The 16655-nt window shown below is 43.8% G+C and overlaps 1 protein-coding gene across 4 annotated transcripts in view; it reads right to left on the bottom strand.

Annotated features, from left to right (window-relative positions):
* The window catches only part of SVOP (SV2 related protein), an 86734-nt gene that overhangs the window by 35969 nt on the left and 34110 nt on the right, over nt 1–16655 (bottom strand). For all 4 annotated transcript variants that reach the window (XR_009497141.1, XM_059893559.1, XM_059893558.1 and 1 more), the window contains exons 6-7: nt 13573–13697; nt 957–1020 (exon numbers count right to left, since the gene is read on the bottom strand). Coding sequence is in view for 3 of the 4 variants with exons in the window: in XM_059893559.1 (XP_059749542.1) it covers nt 957–1020; nt 13573–13697 (189 nt within the window). In the remaining variant the exon portion in view is untranslated. The remainder of the gene's footprint in view (nt 1–956; nt 1021–13572; nt 13698–16655) is intronic.

The raw sequence follows: 16655 nt of genomic DNA, 5'->3' as shown, positions 1-16655 counted from the left end.
TTCAATTGCTAACAACCAGAGGGACAGTCAAAATGGCTAACAATTTATAGCACTGACCAAAGAGTGGACACCATACAGTATTGGCCAATCAGAATGAACCCTGGTCACACACCTCCCCCAACCCTCACCAGACTTTAGTTGCTGCATCATGGGGAGTTCTAGGGAGTCCTTAGAAAGGACAGGGTGTCAGGCAATGAGGGCCAGTCAGGGTTCAGGATCAGCTGGCAGATGCATTTCAATATTTAAACTGGTTCATCCACACCAGTGTGGACCAGCTGACTACCACCCTCATTGGTCAGGGGTAGACACAGTCAGGATGGTTAAGTTGGGCTGTGGGGTCAGTGTGATCAATACTGTCATGTAATCATGGTGATTAGGGACAGTTGTGACTGTGGACCTCAGTGTCCAGCAGGGACAAATAATACTGCCACTGCATGGAGGAGGGCTGTTGGGCAGCTGTGTATTTGCCCTGAGATCTTCCAGATCATGGTTGGAAAATGGGTCACAGGACCCTGGCAGAGGGAGGGCTTGAGAGGGACTGGATGGTCCAAGAGAGTTTTAAGGCAGTCTACTCGCCACAGATGTGGCCATGAATGGCGATCTCACACAAGACACGAGTCAATCTAGTGCAGGGGCAGGAGTTTGGTCCACTCAAGCTACAATGTTCAGCACCAACTTTCAGATAAAAGTCATTTCTAGTTCAGGAAGGACATACTACCTGCCGGCTACCATTTTTTTTCAGGGATGGTAGATTGAATTTCTTGTCAATGGAAGAATTTATCTATATTGCAAAACAACCATGTTGAAATCAACATAAATGATCCATTTAAATCCTTGCATAATGGATCTGTTATATTTTTCTTAAACTCCTTTTCCTTCTCCTATGGCTCAAGACACCTGGGAATCTCCTGCTCAGAGACTGAGTAATATCCAGAATCCCAGACCATCCTCCTTACCTCAATCAGCAAAATACACTTAGCTCTGGCTTTCATGGGAAGGAACTCAGCATAGAGCGTCACCCTGGGAATGCAAAAGACAGAGAGGGCGTTAAGGTCGGGACTGAGTGGGAAGATTGCTATGGTTTTCTGAATTTCTCGGCCAACTTTCCTCCAAGGGTGGTCTGTGGACCACTTAGATCAGGATTTCTGGGGATGATGGCTAAATACGCAGATCCCCAGGGTCCATACCAGACCTTCAGAAACAGACTCTCAGGGGTGGGGTCCTGGCATCAGCATTTTTAACCAACTTCCCCCCGCCACCCCATATGATTCTCAAATTTAGTACCTACTATCATTGAGCATTCCCCCAAACCCAGTAAATGTAGGTGAAAAAAGAGTGGTGGGATGATGGGCAACTTCAATCTAGAACCGTTCCTTAGATTTTCCCTATCACTCAAGTCCTGAATAGTCTTGGAGTAGAGGCCTTTCATATGGCAGGAGGCCCCTCATCCCGGGTCCATCTGATGTCTCCTTGTGACTAGACTCAGCCCATGTCTTCTTGGCAAGAACCTCACAGAAATGATGCTGAACTCTTCCCAGTGCCTCACACTGGGGACATGACGTCAAGTAGTCCCATCATTGGTGATATTAACTTTCATGACCAGGTCAAGTTTTCTGATAGATATTTCCATCCTAAAGTTATCAATTTTCCATTTGTGATTAAGAAGTACTTTATGGGGGAACATTCAGAGATTATGTCAATATCCTGCTCCCCATAGAACCTCTACTCACCAGCTTTAGCATTCCATCTTTTGACTATTTCTGCCTGAATCAACCACCACTATGATGACAAGTTGTATTTATTATTTCCATAACTCCTTCTACATTTATTGGTTGACATTCTATTCTACTGTAAGGAAGAGCTTTCTTTTCTCCTGCCTCATCCATCTATCTATCTACCTACCCGCCTATCCATTCATTTCATCAGTATGGACTTGTGGATTCCTGTTTTATTCAATGGGTTGTAATCCATTACTGCCTTTATTATTTTGATGCTCAGACTGTCCCAGATCTGGTCAGTGGAAGCCCTTTCAAGCTGATTCCTATGTCTTTTTGACATGTCTCCATCATTCCTTGAGCTCTTTCTTACTTTCTTGTACAAAAAGATGTCCAGGCTCATCTAGTACTTTCTTTGCCCCAACCATGGGGTCAGTCATTTTTCTAAGAAGTCCTGGTTCCTTTTGGCAGAGGATGGTGTTTAGAAACCAAGATCTGAGTGCTCAGTGTGCTCATGCTATGAGGGTTTCCATTGCTTCTAGACCCTCCCAGTGGACACAGCTAAGAGATCTACCATCTATTTATCTATCTATCTATCTATCTATCATCTATTCATCCATCCTTTCTCTGGGTGTCTCTATTTCTCGCTCTCTCTCTCTTCCCACATGCACACCATACATCTATATCTATTTCTATATCTATCTGTGTATATGTATTTTTAAAAGCAATGAGTTCATACTGATACTTTCAATACCAGTCCAACACTTTAGGATTCTTTCTAACCTTTAAATTTCCATTTTTGTAATTTTCTTTTCCAACATTGAGAATTCCCTGTCTCATTATCCTCAAAATATTTCTCATCTGCTCAATCAATTCACTTGTTTACTCAATGTAACCAATGTCCCAACCATATTGGCTGCCTCCTCCATCTACCTCCACATCCTCCTCCCTTCCCTTTCACTTGCTCAGCTAATGGGCACGCTTGGAAGAAAAGGAAACTTCTAAACTACTCCCCATGCTCCCTTCCACTGTGCTAGGAAGATAAGCCCTTCTCTTTCCCCTCATCTCCCACCTAAGCCAGACAACCGAGCTGCTAGATGACCTCATGTTACTTACTCTCTTGGCTCCTCATAAGGGAGGAGGGGTAGAGGGAGGCTTATTTCCATTAACCCTTTTGAGGCAGATGTGCATCTAGATCTCCTGGGATCTCTTTACTAGATCATGGGGCCCACCTACCAGATGCTGCTTCTAACAGCTCCTACCTGCAACCCTCTCTTAGGCTTGCTTTTGAGTAATTGGAGTTGCCTCACCCCAGAGATATCTGGGAGTTATGCCCTTTCTCTCCAGGGCAGGCTGAAGACTAGTGTTGGGTACAAAAGGCTCATTCCCTGCCTCAAGGTGGGACAGACCCTATGAGACAATGAATACTCCAGAACTCCCTATGGGATCAAGCTGAGTCTAGATGTCACCTGAAACCATATCCTTGCTTAATTTCTTCCCTTCACCTTTCTTGCCTCTTTCCCTCTTTTACAGGCTCCTCCATAGAGCATTCCCTGAATAAATTACCTGTACAAAAATCTCTGCCTCAGTCTGTCTGCTTCTTTGAAACCCAACCCATGACACCTTTCCCTGCAAAGCATCTATCTTTTTAAATGTTGGCCTCAGCAATACCATTAAGATTTAGAAATAGTTCTATCACTGGTAAAAGTCTTTCTTGGGGTTATGATAAAAGATGCCTCTGTCCAGAGAAGGGAGAATTCTCAGGAGCCTCAGAGGGATAGCTAGGGCTTTAGTAGTTCAGATATACTCTATGTAGAGAAAAGCATGGAGAAAAAGTCATTGTCATTTAGTCTTACTTCGCAGTGCGTTTTAGTAAATCCTCTCTCTGTTTTGGTGTTCTGTCTCTCTCTTTCTCTCTCTCTTTTCTTCATCTCTCTCTGTCTCTCTGTTTGAACCCCTATCTGAGATCATATTCAAGAATTTTGAACCCTATTTTTATTGACTTTATAAATAGTATTTCCATGCCATTTTAAATCCTCTTACACACATATATTCTATCATATTCATGAACCATATTTTCCTCAATAATAGCTACCTTTTATTGAGGATCTACTATGTGCCCAAACATTCTTCTAGATATTGTACATGAATTATCTCACTCAATAAATGCTGCAAGTCAATGGGGTAGGTAATTATAATTCCCATCGTGTGTGTGTATCTTTAATCCCTATTTTCATCTTTATATCTGTGTCAGATAAGTTGTTATTTGACCAGGATCACGTAGCTAGTAAGTTGGTAGGTAGAAGAGTCAAAATTTTAACCTAGGTCTGTCTATATTATGCAGCCCATCACTTGCTTCCCTATTTGGGTGGTTTCACAATCATAAATAATACTTCAATAAGCATCTTTCGTCTTAAATCTTTGTTTGAATGTGGTTTCCTTAGGGTAGATTCCTGTAAAAGAATTTGAGTCAAAGGGTACACATTTTAAGGCTTTTGATATATATCACCAAAGTGGTTCCTAAAAAAGTTGTTCCAATTTATAGTCCTACAAGTGCCTCTCTCAACAAAAACCATGAGGAATTTCATTCACTCAGCTCTGAGAATGGAGACCAATTGCAGTGGTTGTAAAAGATTACAGTGATTACCATGAATGACTTTGAAATTTTATTCTATTCTCCAAATGGTGTGCTTATATTATTTTAAAAACATCAATACTGATAATAAAATAAGAAGCATATTTACATTTTCCCCACCAAACTAAAATCAAATTACTAACCATGAAAAAAATGTGCAGTAGCATATTCTAAGGGCAAAGCTAATCCTGTCCTTAGATGTCAAGGATTTGTTTTTATAATGAACTTACAACATGTAGTCTTCTTTTCTTTTTTAGGCACAGAATTAGTACATGAACGCATTCTCATTGTAAATAATTTAGCAGTATGCAAGAATACAGAGTGTATGATGAATCTTCCTCTTCCTCCTCACCCGTTTCCATTCCCCTTCCCCAAAGCCATGACTAATAGCAGTTTGCTTTGCAACCTTCCAGCCCCTTTTCTATGTAAATGAATATATAAATTTAAAACTGAATAGACATTTTTCCAAAGAAGACATAACGGATGGCAACAGGTGCATGAAAAGACGTTCAACATCACAAATCATCAGGGAAATGCAAATCAAAACCGCAATGAGCTATCACCTCACACCTGTCAGAATGGCTATCATCAAAAAGACAACAAATAACAAGCGTTGGCAAGGATGTAGGGAAAAGAGAACCCTCGTGCGCTGTTGGTGGGAATGTAAATTGGTGCAGCCACTATGGAAAACAGTATGGAGGTGTCTCAAAAAATTAAAAATAGAACTACCACATGCCAGCAATTCCACTCCTGGGTATTAATCTGAAGAAAATGAAAACACTAATTCGAAAAGACACATACACCCCTATGTTCATTGCAGCATTATTTACAGTAGCCAAGATGTGGAAGCAACTTAAGTGTCCATCAACAGATAAATGGATAAAGAAGATGTGGCATTTATATCAATATATATATATACACAATAGAAAACAATGAGTTCATACTGATACTTTCAATACCAGTCCAACACTTTAGGATTCTTTCTAACCTTTAAATTTCCATTTTTGTAATTTTCTCCACAAAAAAGAATGAAATCTTGCCATTTGCGACAACATGGATGAACCTAGAGGGTATTATGCTAAGAGAAATAAGTCAGACAGAGAAAGACAAATGCTGTATGATTTCACTCACATGTGGAATCTAAAAACCAAAACAAATGAACAAACATAACAAGACAGAAACAGAGTCACAGATACAGTACAGAGAATAGACAGGTGGTTCCTGGGGCCGTGGGGAGGGGAGGCGAGGAGAGAATTAGGTGAAGGACGTGAAGAGGCACAAACTCGAGCTGCAAATAAATGAGTCACAGGGATGAAATGTACAGTATGGGGAATATATGCTAGAATTAATTATATAATAATAACAGTAATAATAAATTTAAGCAACATAGTATCTTTCTCTTTTTTTCCCTTCCCTTCCCCTCCCTCCCTCCCTTCCTTCCTTCCCCTCCTTCCTTCCCTCCCTCCCTTCCTTCCTTCCCTTCTTCTCACACATGCAGCATACTGCCGGTGCTCCACCCATACAAATGCCCCGATTCTTACCACTTCTGGCTATGCCAGTCCAACTTCCAATTGCCAGCACTCGCACCTCTTCCCTGAGTGCTTTCTCTGGTCATTAAAGCTTGCTTTGCCAACCCGTGTGGCAGACCAGAAGTGCCAAGGAATTTAAACTTCCCAGGAGCAGCTCTTAACAAATGACAGTTGCCTCGTCCCTCGAACGGGACAATTTGGAGAATGTGTTGCAGTGTCGCCCAGAGGAAACTCCTTGCTTTTGAATTTCTGTGTCAGGATCTGCTCCTGATAAGACAGTCTGGAAATCTTTCCATAGTAATCTATGTAGAGCTACCAGATTATTTTTTAACAGCCGTGACCCTATTAATTAATACTTAGATCATTTTCAAGTTCTTGTTTTTGCAACCTATGCCACAAGGAACATCTTTTCCTGTAATTGTTGTGCCCCACATTTGGCCATTATTTACAGCAGTTCATGATGAGAAAGAGCAGCTTGAGCTTCATCCAAAGTATGGGGATTATTACAATCACATTGAAGAGTTGAAGAATAAGCAATGAAATTAGCAATGCCAAGAAGCAGCTGATACGGGCACAAATAAATCCCCACTGCAAATAATCGCATTTACAGCACTTGGCAGTTAGAGATTTGCCATTTGGATCACATGCCTGGGAAGGAAATGACCTGTGATCTCCGTCTGGCATTTCTGCTTGGTCTTTGGGGGAAAGAGCAGCGCCAAGGACAGATCTGTGAGCAAGCTCATTCTAGACACCAATCTGAAGCAACTTCTGAGACAGGTCTCAAGGCAGAACAGGTGGGCAGCTACCTGGGGTATTCATCTTTAAGAGCGGCTAAAACACTCACTCGTAGGATGCCAGGTAGGGCAGGCTTCCATCTCAAAGGTAAGTGCCATTTCTGCTGAAATACACAGCACCCTCTACTGGAAATAATAAACCATCTGCCCTGGTGCCAACTTGTGTCTTGTATATTTTTTGTGAGGCAGTATGTGCAATTAGAGGTGATTATTATTTTTTGGTGCCTATTTGCATTTTCTAAAACAAAAGTGTATTGTTTGTAATGATAAAGTTACATTTAACTCTTTTGCTTGGATTAAAGTCTCTTCCTTCTTGTGGGAATGTAAGTTGGTACAGCCACTATGGAGAATAGTATGGAGGTTCCTTAAAAAACTAAAAATAGAGGTACCCTATGATCCTGCAATCACACTCCTGGGCATATACCCAGAGAAAACCATAATCCAAAAAGATACATACACTCCAATGTTCATTGTAGCACTATTTACAATAGCCAAGACATGGAAGCAACCTAAATGTCCACCAACAGAGGAATGGATAAAGATGTGGTATATTTATACAACAGAATATTACTCAGTCATAAAAAAGAATGAAACAATGCCATTTACAGCAGCATGGATGGACCTAGAGATTACCATACTAAGTGAAATGAGTCAGACAGAGAAAGACAAATATCATATGATATCGCTTATATGTGGCATCTAAAAAAAAGGTGCAAATGAACTTATATATAAAACAAAAACAGACTCAGAGACATAGAAAAGAAACTTATGGTTACCAAAGGGGAAGGCAGGTGAGAGACTTGTGGAGCAGAGGTGAGTCAGCTGTGGCCATACTAGCCTAGCCAGTCCCCATCCAACTCACCAGCAGACAAAAGACACAAGAGTAAAAGCCCTGAAGAGACCAGAAAAAGCAAATGGCCAAACTGCAGTATCATGAGTTAAATAAATTGTTATCATTTTAAGCCATAAGTGTTGGGGTGGTTTGTTACAAAGCAAAAGGTAACTCTACATTCCACTTAAAAACCATCTGACCTTAAGCAAATCCCTCAGGATCTCTGAGCCTCAGTTTTCTCAGCTGTAAAATGGGGATAGTAGGGTTGTCCAATGGACAAGAAGAGGTAGTGTGAAGAGAGAGCTCAGCATGGGCCCCGCACCTGGCAAGCACTCCAATGACATTATTATTATCACCATCACTACTAATGTTATTGTTGTTATCACCAAGGACCAATGTGAACACCTACTTTGAGGGAAGAGAGAAAAGAAAGAAGAAATAAAGGGAGAGGAGGAGTTAGAAAGGCAAAAATTAGGTCAGAGGGATGGGCTCCTTATTAACAATATAATTTCTATATGAATTGGTGGATGTTAGCTAAACTTACTGTGTTAATCATTTGCAAGATATATGTCATTACACTGTACACCTTAAACTCATACAGTGCTGTATGTCAATTCCATCTCAATAAAACTGAAAGAAAAACATTTTTTCAATTAAAAATTTTTAATAATATAATTTGTATTTACACTAAAAATTTGAGCACATTATAAGGACTTCTGATTGTTGAGCTTTTAACAATTATATAGCAAAATCTTATTCACTTGGTTTAGTGAGGTGGCACAACTGGGTAAAGTCCTTCTGAATGAATGGAAACTCTTAGTTACATTTACTTACACAAAAATATCTTCCGACTAAATGTTTCCAAATAATGAACTTAGGGGAGCCATTTTTATAACTAGATAAGAGCTTTGCATAATTAAGACATGATTATTTTTATGTAAATAGCTGGCATGAAAGTGCTGGGGAACCAGTGAGTCTCTTGGGGTGGCTAAATATTTCTTCTGTAATTTTTTTTTTTTGGGGCCTCGCCACCCAGCATGTGGGATCTTAGTTCCCCAACCAGGGATCAAACCCGTGCCCCCTGCAATGGAAGTGCTGAGTCTTAACCACTGGACCACCAGGGAAGTCTCTTTTCCGTAATTTTGTTCGTGGTTTTTATTTGCCCTCCTTTTACTAACCGTGTGACCTTACACATGTTACTGCTTTAAAGCCTCAGTTTTCTTACCTGTAAAATGGAGGTAATCATATCTACGTCTTAAGGTTTTGTGGGTTTAAAATGGTCATGTGCCTGGAATGCAGTAATAGCTCAATAAACAGACAGAAGGGCTATAGCAGCATTAAGTAAATGAACAGCTAAATGGGGAGGCATGACATTTGGGGGGTGGGGGAAGGGAGCAGGTAGGCAAGCTCAGAACCCTCACGACATCAGGTAAGGGGTTAAAGGCCCTTCCAGCTGCTCTGTGTCCTTAATTTTATTTCCCTGGTGTCCTGTCCTGTCTGCCTGAAGATCTCTTCCCTTTGCAGTTTTAGGGGATGTTTTTTTTTCCTCTCCTCTAGTTATTCTGCCTTTGGAATCCCATCTGCTTACAGTCTTCCAGAGGTTCCTCAAAATTTCTGTTCTGCTGATAGCACCTTTTTCTTGCTTTCCAGCACTCTTCAAGATTTATTTCTTATACCTTTTATGTCACTTCCAGAAAATGTGGAAGAAGAGGACGTAGAAAAGAGCATTTCTCATGGCACCATCTTGAAAAAGAATCACTGTGGACATTCTGAATCCCTGGTTCCTTTCCCTTTCTTCATATGGAAAGAAAATCCAGGGGGCTGTTTGGAGGCTGGTTCTGTTGCCATCTCCCCAAGCATCCCTGGGAAAGGAATTTAATGTGTACCTCTGTGAGCTCATTCCTTCCAGCATGAGGGGAAAATGGCCCCCTAGTCAATGAATGGCTCATGAATGAATGGGACAGTGGCTATAACTACAGGAATTCGTGGAGTCAGGCCGGAAGTGGAGCACATTGGCCACAAGCCCCTGCCAGCCCAGATTAATGGGCTTGGCTTAATGGCCTCTGCTTTAAGCTCCAGTGGTTTTTAAGCTCATCCCAGATCCAGGAGTCCATGTCAAATACCTACTCTGCACAGCCCTGGAGGATCAATAATGAAAAAGGGAGGGAAGGACGGAGTTGAACTGAGAGCCTCTAAGTGGCAGACAGTCTGGATTTGTCCCTGTGTTAAGTCCATGTTCTCACATCTCCTTTCCTCCACATTTGTTGTTTCTATAATTATACACCGAGTCCATAGTCCATCTCACTGATGCCTGAGCCTCTTACCAAAGCCTTCAGCAGACGAGCTGCGTGCTGACATTTTTTGAGTGCCTGCTAGCCACTGTCCTGGGCACTTCACATGCGTTGCCATTTAACATTCTAAGTGACCCATGGGGTAGGTATGTTATTATCCCCATTTTAGAGATGAGAAAACTGAGGTGTAGAAAGGCTTAATGACTTGCCTAAGGATGCACAGCTATTATGTGACAGGGCCAGGGTAGCCTGGTTTTGGAGCCCATGATCCAAGCACCCTGCTTCGGTATTAGCATTCTCCTTTGAGATCACTTCTCCCAGCCTCCCCAAACCGTGACACTCCAGAGGCTCAAGAAGTCAATCGCTGAGCTGTTGACCCTCGGAGGGCAGGGGCTACAGTGGTGCATCACCCCAATCTTCACCCACCAGAGCCAATCTTGCCATTTCTCTTGCCAAAAAGCCAGTCTGCCAGCAACAGAGACCAACATGGAGCCCTCCGGATGGAACCATCCCATGTCACTTGGTGGCAAGTTTTTTACATTGGACATCTTCCATTTGGGAAGAAGCAGTGATTCATCTTGACCGGAAATGGCACATATTCTGGGTATTGGTTTGCCTTTCCTGCCCACAGGGTCTCAGGCAGCATTATTATCTGCGGGCTTTCCAAGTATTTGACCCATTGACACAGGATCCCCTAGTGCATGGGACCAAGGGAGCCAATGTATAACAAAGGAGGTGCAGCAGTGGGTATATGACCATGGAATCCACTGGTCCTTTCACATGACATGCCACCCTGAAGCTGCTGGCCTGAGTGATGGAGCAGCCTTTTGTAGGTGCCATGGAGGCGTCAGCTTGGAGATGATACCCTGTGAGGACGGGGCACTATCTTCTAGGACACAATATACCCTTAAATCAATGATTATTACATGGTGCTGTGTAGAAAGAAGACATGGTTCTGGAAATCTAAGAGTCGAAGTACAAGTGGCCTTCAATGCCATCATTCCCAGTGACCCACTTGGGGGGATTTGTGCTTCCTCCATTCTGCATCTCCTAGGCTCTGTGGGTCTAGAGGTCCTGGTTCCCAGAGAGAATATGCTTCCACCAGGGTACGCAGCAAGAATCCCAATAACTTTAAGCAACAGCTATCACCTAGTAACTTTGGGTTCCTTGTGTCAAGAAAATGAGCGGCCATGAAAGAGAGTCATCATTCTGTCCCAGGAATTGATCCTAAGCATCAGGAGGTGGTAGGATTACTGTTATCTACTTGGGTACCCAGGTGATACACAGGACATCTCTTGGTAATTCCCTGCCCAATCTTGGTGTGAAACGGACAAGCGGTAGCAATGACCTGAGAAGGGCATGGTAACAAGGGACCTCATCTAGATCAGCAGAAGTACTAGCCAAAGGTGAGGAGAATCTAGAATGGGTGGCAGAGGGCAGAGAATAGTAGACATCGGTTGTAGTCATGAGGCCAGCAGCCATAGCAGGGACTGTAGGTTGTCTCGCTAGCCATCCTCTTATAAGTCTTTTCAGGGAAAAGACCAACCAGAATCCTGGAGGAGCTGTTCCCAGGTGGGGTGAACTTATTATACGATGCAAGCGCATCCAAAGGGTCCAGGGAATGGACTGTAGTGGACGCTGTGATGCATCGCCTGGATTCCCCCTTCAGGGCTGAGGCATACGGTCCCTCTGGAATGACCAGGAGTACTGCCTGCTAAGAGCTCAGAATTGAGGCCCTTGCAGGAAATGCCTTGGCCAAAAATAGCTGACTTCCCCAAGGTCGTGTTTGCTCCTTGCGGACAGCCCACATCCAAGGTGGCTGATGTGAGGGTACAAAGGCCCAGCCCCCATGCCTCAATTTGGAACAACCCTAAAGGGCCACCCCAGCTTCCGAACCCCTACAGGATCGGCTGAGGCCCCCATCAGCTGTTACAATCGCATTGCCACTCAGCTTCTCCCTCTGCCTGTCCCCGTTTTTCTCACTCCCTTACAGGTGTTGATCCTGGTCCCCTCTTGCACACAAATCTCTATCTCAGTCTGTTTCCCAGGATGCCAGCCTGTAACAGGGACCGTGCCTGTTTGGCTCACTGCTGTACCCCCAGCACGTAGCACGGGACCACGTCATAGCAGGAGCTCAAGAAATATTGGTTGAATGAATGAATAAACTAGAAAGAAACCACCTGGTCCTTGTGCAAAATTTTCCTCAATTATTGCAGTAGGGTGCCTTACCTCCAACCTGTCCAACCCACCACTGCCAGATTAATGCTTTTAAAGTACCTCTCCTGCTCAAGAACTTTCAGTGGCTCCCCACTGTCTATAGACAATCCCTTTGGCCTGACATTCAAGACCTTTAATAAGCTTGCCCTGGTCTGCCTGTCCCATCTCAGTTTTCAATTCTCATGTATCTCAGCCTAACAAGCTACCTGAACTGGACCATTAGCCTTCCTCAGACTCAGCTACGGCTTCCTCTTTTCATGAAATTCCCTTCCTATGAGATATCCTACATCTTCCCCAGTCTCCTCTGGGTCTTTCCAAATCCTTTTAATCCTTCATAGCAAGGCAGTAAAATGCAATGGTTAGAGCCCAGGCTCTGGAGTTAGAGGGAGTGGGTTCAGATTCCAACTCTGCCTCCTGTAGCTGTGTCACCTGGGGCAAGCTACTTTACCTCTCTGTGCCTCAGTTTCTTTATCTGTAAAATGGGGTTAATAATAGAATCTACCTCATAGGGAAATTTGGGGGATTAAATGAGACAATCTGGGCAAACTGTTTAGAACAGCACCTGCTCCTTAATAAACACTAAACATTGGCTATTAATCATCATCCTTGAGAGTGGGGTCAACACACTTTTTTTTTTTTTTTGGCCACACTGCCGCTTTCAGGATCTTAGTTCCCCAACTAGGGATGGAACCCAGGCCCTCAGCAGTGAAAGCGCAGAGTCCTAACCACTGGACCGCCAGAGAATTCCTAAACACTTTTTCTATGAAGGGCTGAATAGTAAATATGTCAGGTTTGCAGGCCATACAGTCTCTACTGAGACTACTCAACTCTGTTGCTGTAGCATAAAAACAGGCGTAGATAATACATAAATGTATGGTGCAGCTGTGTTCCAATAAAACTTTATTTAGAGACGCAGTCAGCAGGTCAGATTCGGCCCACCTGCCACCACCTGTCAATCTCTGCTTCAGGATTCCCCAATCTCCCAGGAGACAGTGACTTCTTCCTACAAGTCTGACTACTCTCAGCATCTTAACAACAGCAACAACAAAATAACACATAACTTACAGATAATTAGCCCCATCCCCTGCCTCCTGGTTCGGTTAGAAGAGGGTAAGAGGCAGCATGCAGTGTAGTTAAGGGCACAGATGTTACAGGCGGACAGACTCGGGTTCTTAGTTCCACCTGCAGCCTGTGTGACTTGGGCAAATGATTTTACCCGCTGAGACTCAGTTTTCTCAGCTGTAAAGTGGAGACTGCACTAATTCAACACGCCCCCCCCAATATCTTCTGGGGCTCCTGTGCTGTGTCAAAGAGAAACGTCCAATCAATGCTAGCTCTATTATCTTTATTATCATTTCACATCTACGACCTTCCAGCTACCGTGTTGCTTTTGCTGTTGGTAATCATTATAATACTGACAATGACACTATTCTCTGGCTCCATCAGAGCCCCTAGATACCAGAAGCCCTAGTGTATGTACCATCTTTGCATCCCTCTGAGGCCATGAACATAGTTGACTGGCTGCCTGGCTGGGTGGCCAGAGCTGGGTCTTTACTTACGACTGGGGGACCCCTCCGATCCCGAAGCCCACCAGGCCCCGGAGCACCAGGATCCAGCTGTACACGGGCGCGAAAGCACTGAGGATGCCATAGTACAGGGTCCAGAGCACACTGATCTTCAGCCCCTGCGGAGAAGGAAGACACAGGGCTTCTCAGCATCTCCAGGTCACATGTCCCCTGCACGTGTTCAAAGTCACCAACAGGGTCACGGTAAAGGGTGATCCACGCAGCCAAGGGGATGCCCGGGGTTCTCTGCGTGGGTGGCGCCCACCCTGAGGGGGTGTGGGGGAAAACTGTGGGTCATTCTTGGTTGTCCCAATGATTGGCATTTAATAGATACATCCCAGAGATGTTAGATGTCCCACAGCACGTGAGACCTAATAAAAACTTTCCTGTGTCCTGCACCAGCTCGAATCAAACTTCCCACCCAACCATCACGCAGCCGAAAACTGTTTATGGTTATCGGCACCTAGATCTTCACTCTAGTTTACATATAAACAGGATTTTGGAAGGTGGGTCACGTAATTTTTCAGGAATGCAACTTCTAGGTAAATCAAAGGAGGATACACTTTGTTTTATCCAGAATTTTACAAAATGGTTCATCATTTCAGAAAACCGTGTTGCCATTGGCAACGCTGCATGTGATAGTTGAGTGACTGAGGGAACACTTCAGCATCTGTCTGCATTCATAGGGCTTCTATGTATATCTATGAATAGATTGATCTGAATCTTATTTCAAAACGTCAGACATAAAGAAAAAGCATCGACAAGATTCCATTAAATCCAAACTTATTTATAATTGGGGCAAATAGTAACTACTTCCTTTTAGGATCTAGGCAGAGTTGTGTGTGAATATTTGCATATTGAAAGTAAATTTATTAATTACCTCCTTTAAAAATTTTCTCCCTTGTGTCATAGTTAGGGCATTATAACTCACTTCTTTTTTATTATTTTTATTTTTTTATTTAATTTTTTTTGGCTGCGCCGTGAGGCTTGCGGGATCTTAGTTCTCTGACCAAGGATTGGACCACGGCCTCTGGCAGTGAAAGCATGAAGTCCCAACCACTGGACCGCCAGGGCATTCCCCCACTTAGCTTATTTATTTATTTATTTACGGCACACGGGCTTCTCTCTAGTTGTGGCGCATGGGCTTAGTTGCCCCAGCATGTGGGATCTCAGTTCTCTGACCAGGGATCGAACCCACGTCCCCTGCATTGGAAGGCAGATTCTTAACCACTGGACCACCAGGGAAGTCCCTGATTTCTTTTTTAAAACTGTGTAAGTGGCTAGGTTATTTTATCGTTGAAATTATTTCTGGATTATTAGGGGCACTATTAAAATTTTTATAATTTTTTTTAAATAAAGGGGACACTGTAGGAAATTCCCTGGTGGTCCAGTGGTTAGGACCCAAGTGCTTTCACTGCCATGCCCCGGGTTCGACCCCTGGTCAGGGAACTAAGATCCCGCAAGCTGCATGGTGCAGCCAAAAAAAAAAAAAGACATTGGGGCTTCCCTGGTGGCGCATTGGTTTAGAATCTGTCTGCCAATGCAGGGGACATGGGTTCGACCCCTGGTCCGGGAAGATGCCACATGCCGCGGAGCGGCTGGGCCCGTGAGCCGCAATTACTGAGCCTGCGCATCTGGAGCCTGTGCTCCGCAACAAGAGAGGCCGCAACAGTGAGAGGCCCACGCACCGCGATGAAGAGTGGCCCCCGCTTGCCATGACTGGAAGAAGCCCTCGCACAGAAACGAAGACCCAACACAGCCTAAATAAAAATAAATAAATAATTAATTAAAAAAAAAAAAAAAGACATTGTATTTGATGCGGTCGAAAACCACCTAGGAACACAATACTGCAGGACAAACCTGGTACATATTCCTGGAGTTTCAATTACCCTTAAAGACTGAGAAAAAATTAAGGGTGAATGTAATTTAAAATAGAGTTTTTATAACACAACCAACACCAAATGTATTATGGAGTAGAATGCAAATTTAACATGAATTTTAGACCTGCCACATGAGGTCTGAGCAGACCTCCCTCTGCAGCACTCTTCCTAGATCTGTAGGATTGAGTTCACCCTTCTGCCAGCTCCCCATACCCCCATGCTTCAGGGAGAAAGTGTGAGACATACTAATTTTAGCTTTAAAATGAAAATGAATTAAAAGGGACTAGAGAGGGAATTTGGAGGTCTACCAGATGATTTCAGGTCTTTTGGAAAACGATTTTAGGTGGAAGAGAGAATGTTTTAAATAACTTTGCATCACCTTGCAAGCATGTGATTTCCTTTTCATTTTAACCTTCACTTGTCTGATCACGCCCAAGAGGAAGTATCCATGTGGTGCTGGTCTGTCTTTTTTTTTTCTAAATTAATTAATTTACTTATTTATTTTTGGCTACATTGGGTCTTCGTTGCTGCCCGCCGGCTTTCTCTAGTTACGGCGAGCGGGGGCTACTCTTCGCTGTGGTGCACGGGCTTCTCACTGAGGTGGCTTCTCTTGTGCGGAGCAAGGGCTCTATTCGCGCGGGCTTCAGTAGTTGTGGCTCATGGGCTTAGTTGTTCTATGGCATGTGGGGTCTTCCCGGACCAGACCTTGAACCCGTGTCCCCTGCATTGGCAGGTGGATTCTTAACCACTGCGCCACCAGGGAAGTCCCTGCTGGTCTGTCTTTAACACCTTTTTAAACATCTGCTAATCTCTCACTTTAACAGAGAGGGCAGTGGGGCAACCATACCAGCTAGAATTTTTTTTTAATTAATTAATTTATTTATTTATTTTGGGCTGTGTTGGGTCTTCGTTGCTGCGCGCGGGCTTTCTCTAGTTGACGCGAGCAGGGGCTACTCTTCGTTGCGGTGCGCGGGCTTATTGCAGTGGCTTCTCTTGTTGCGGAGCACGGGCTCTAGGCGTGCCGGTTTCAATAGTTGTGGCACAAGGGCTCAGTAGTTGTGGTTCGCGGGCTCTAGAGCGCAGGCTCAGTAGTTGTGGCTCAGGGGCTTAGTTGCTCCGCACCATGTGGGATCTTCCCTGACCAGGGCTTGAACCCGTATCCCCTGCATTGGCAGGCAGATTCTTAACCACTGCGTC

The sequence above is a fragment of the Balaenoptera ricei genome, chromosome 14, assembly GCF_028023285.1.
Source record: "Balaenoptera ricei isolate mBalRic1 chromosome 14, mBalRic1.hap2, whole genome shotgun sequence".
NCBI classification, from domain to species: Eukaryota; Metazoa; Chordata; class Mammalia; order Artiodactyla; family Balaenopteridae; genus Balaenoptera; species Balaenoptera ricei.
The sequence above is the reverse complement of the archived record's forward strand: the minus strand, read 5'-3'. Positions and strand labels throughout refer to the sequence as shown.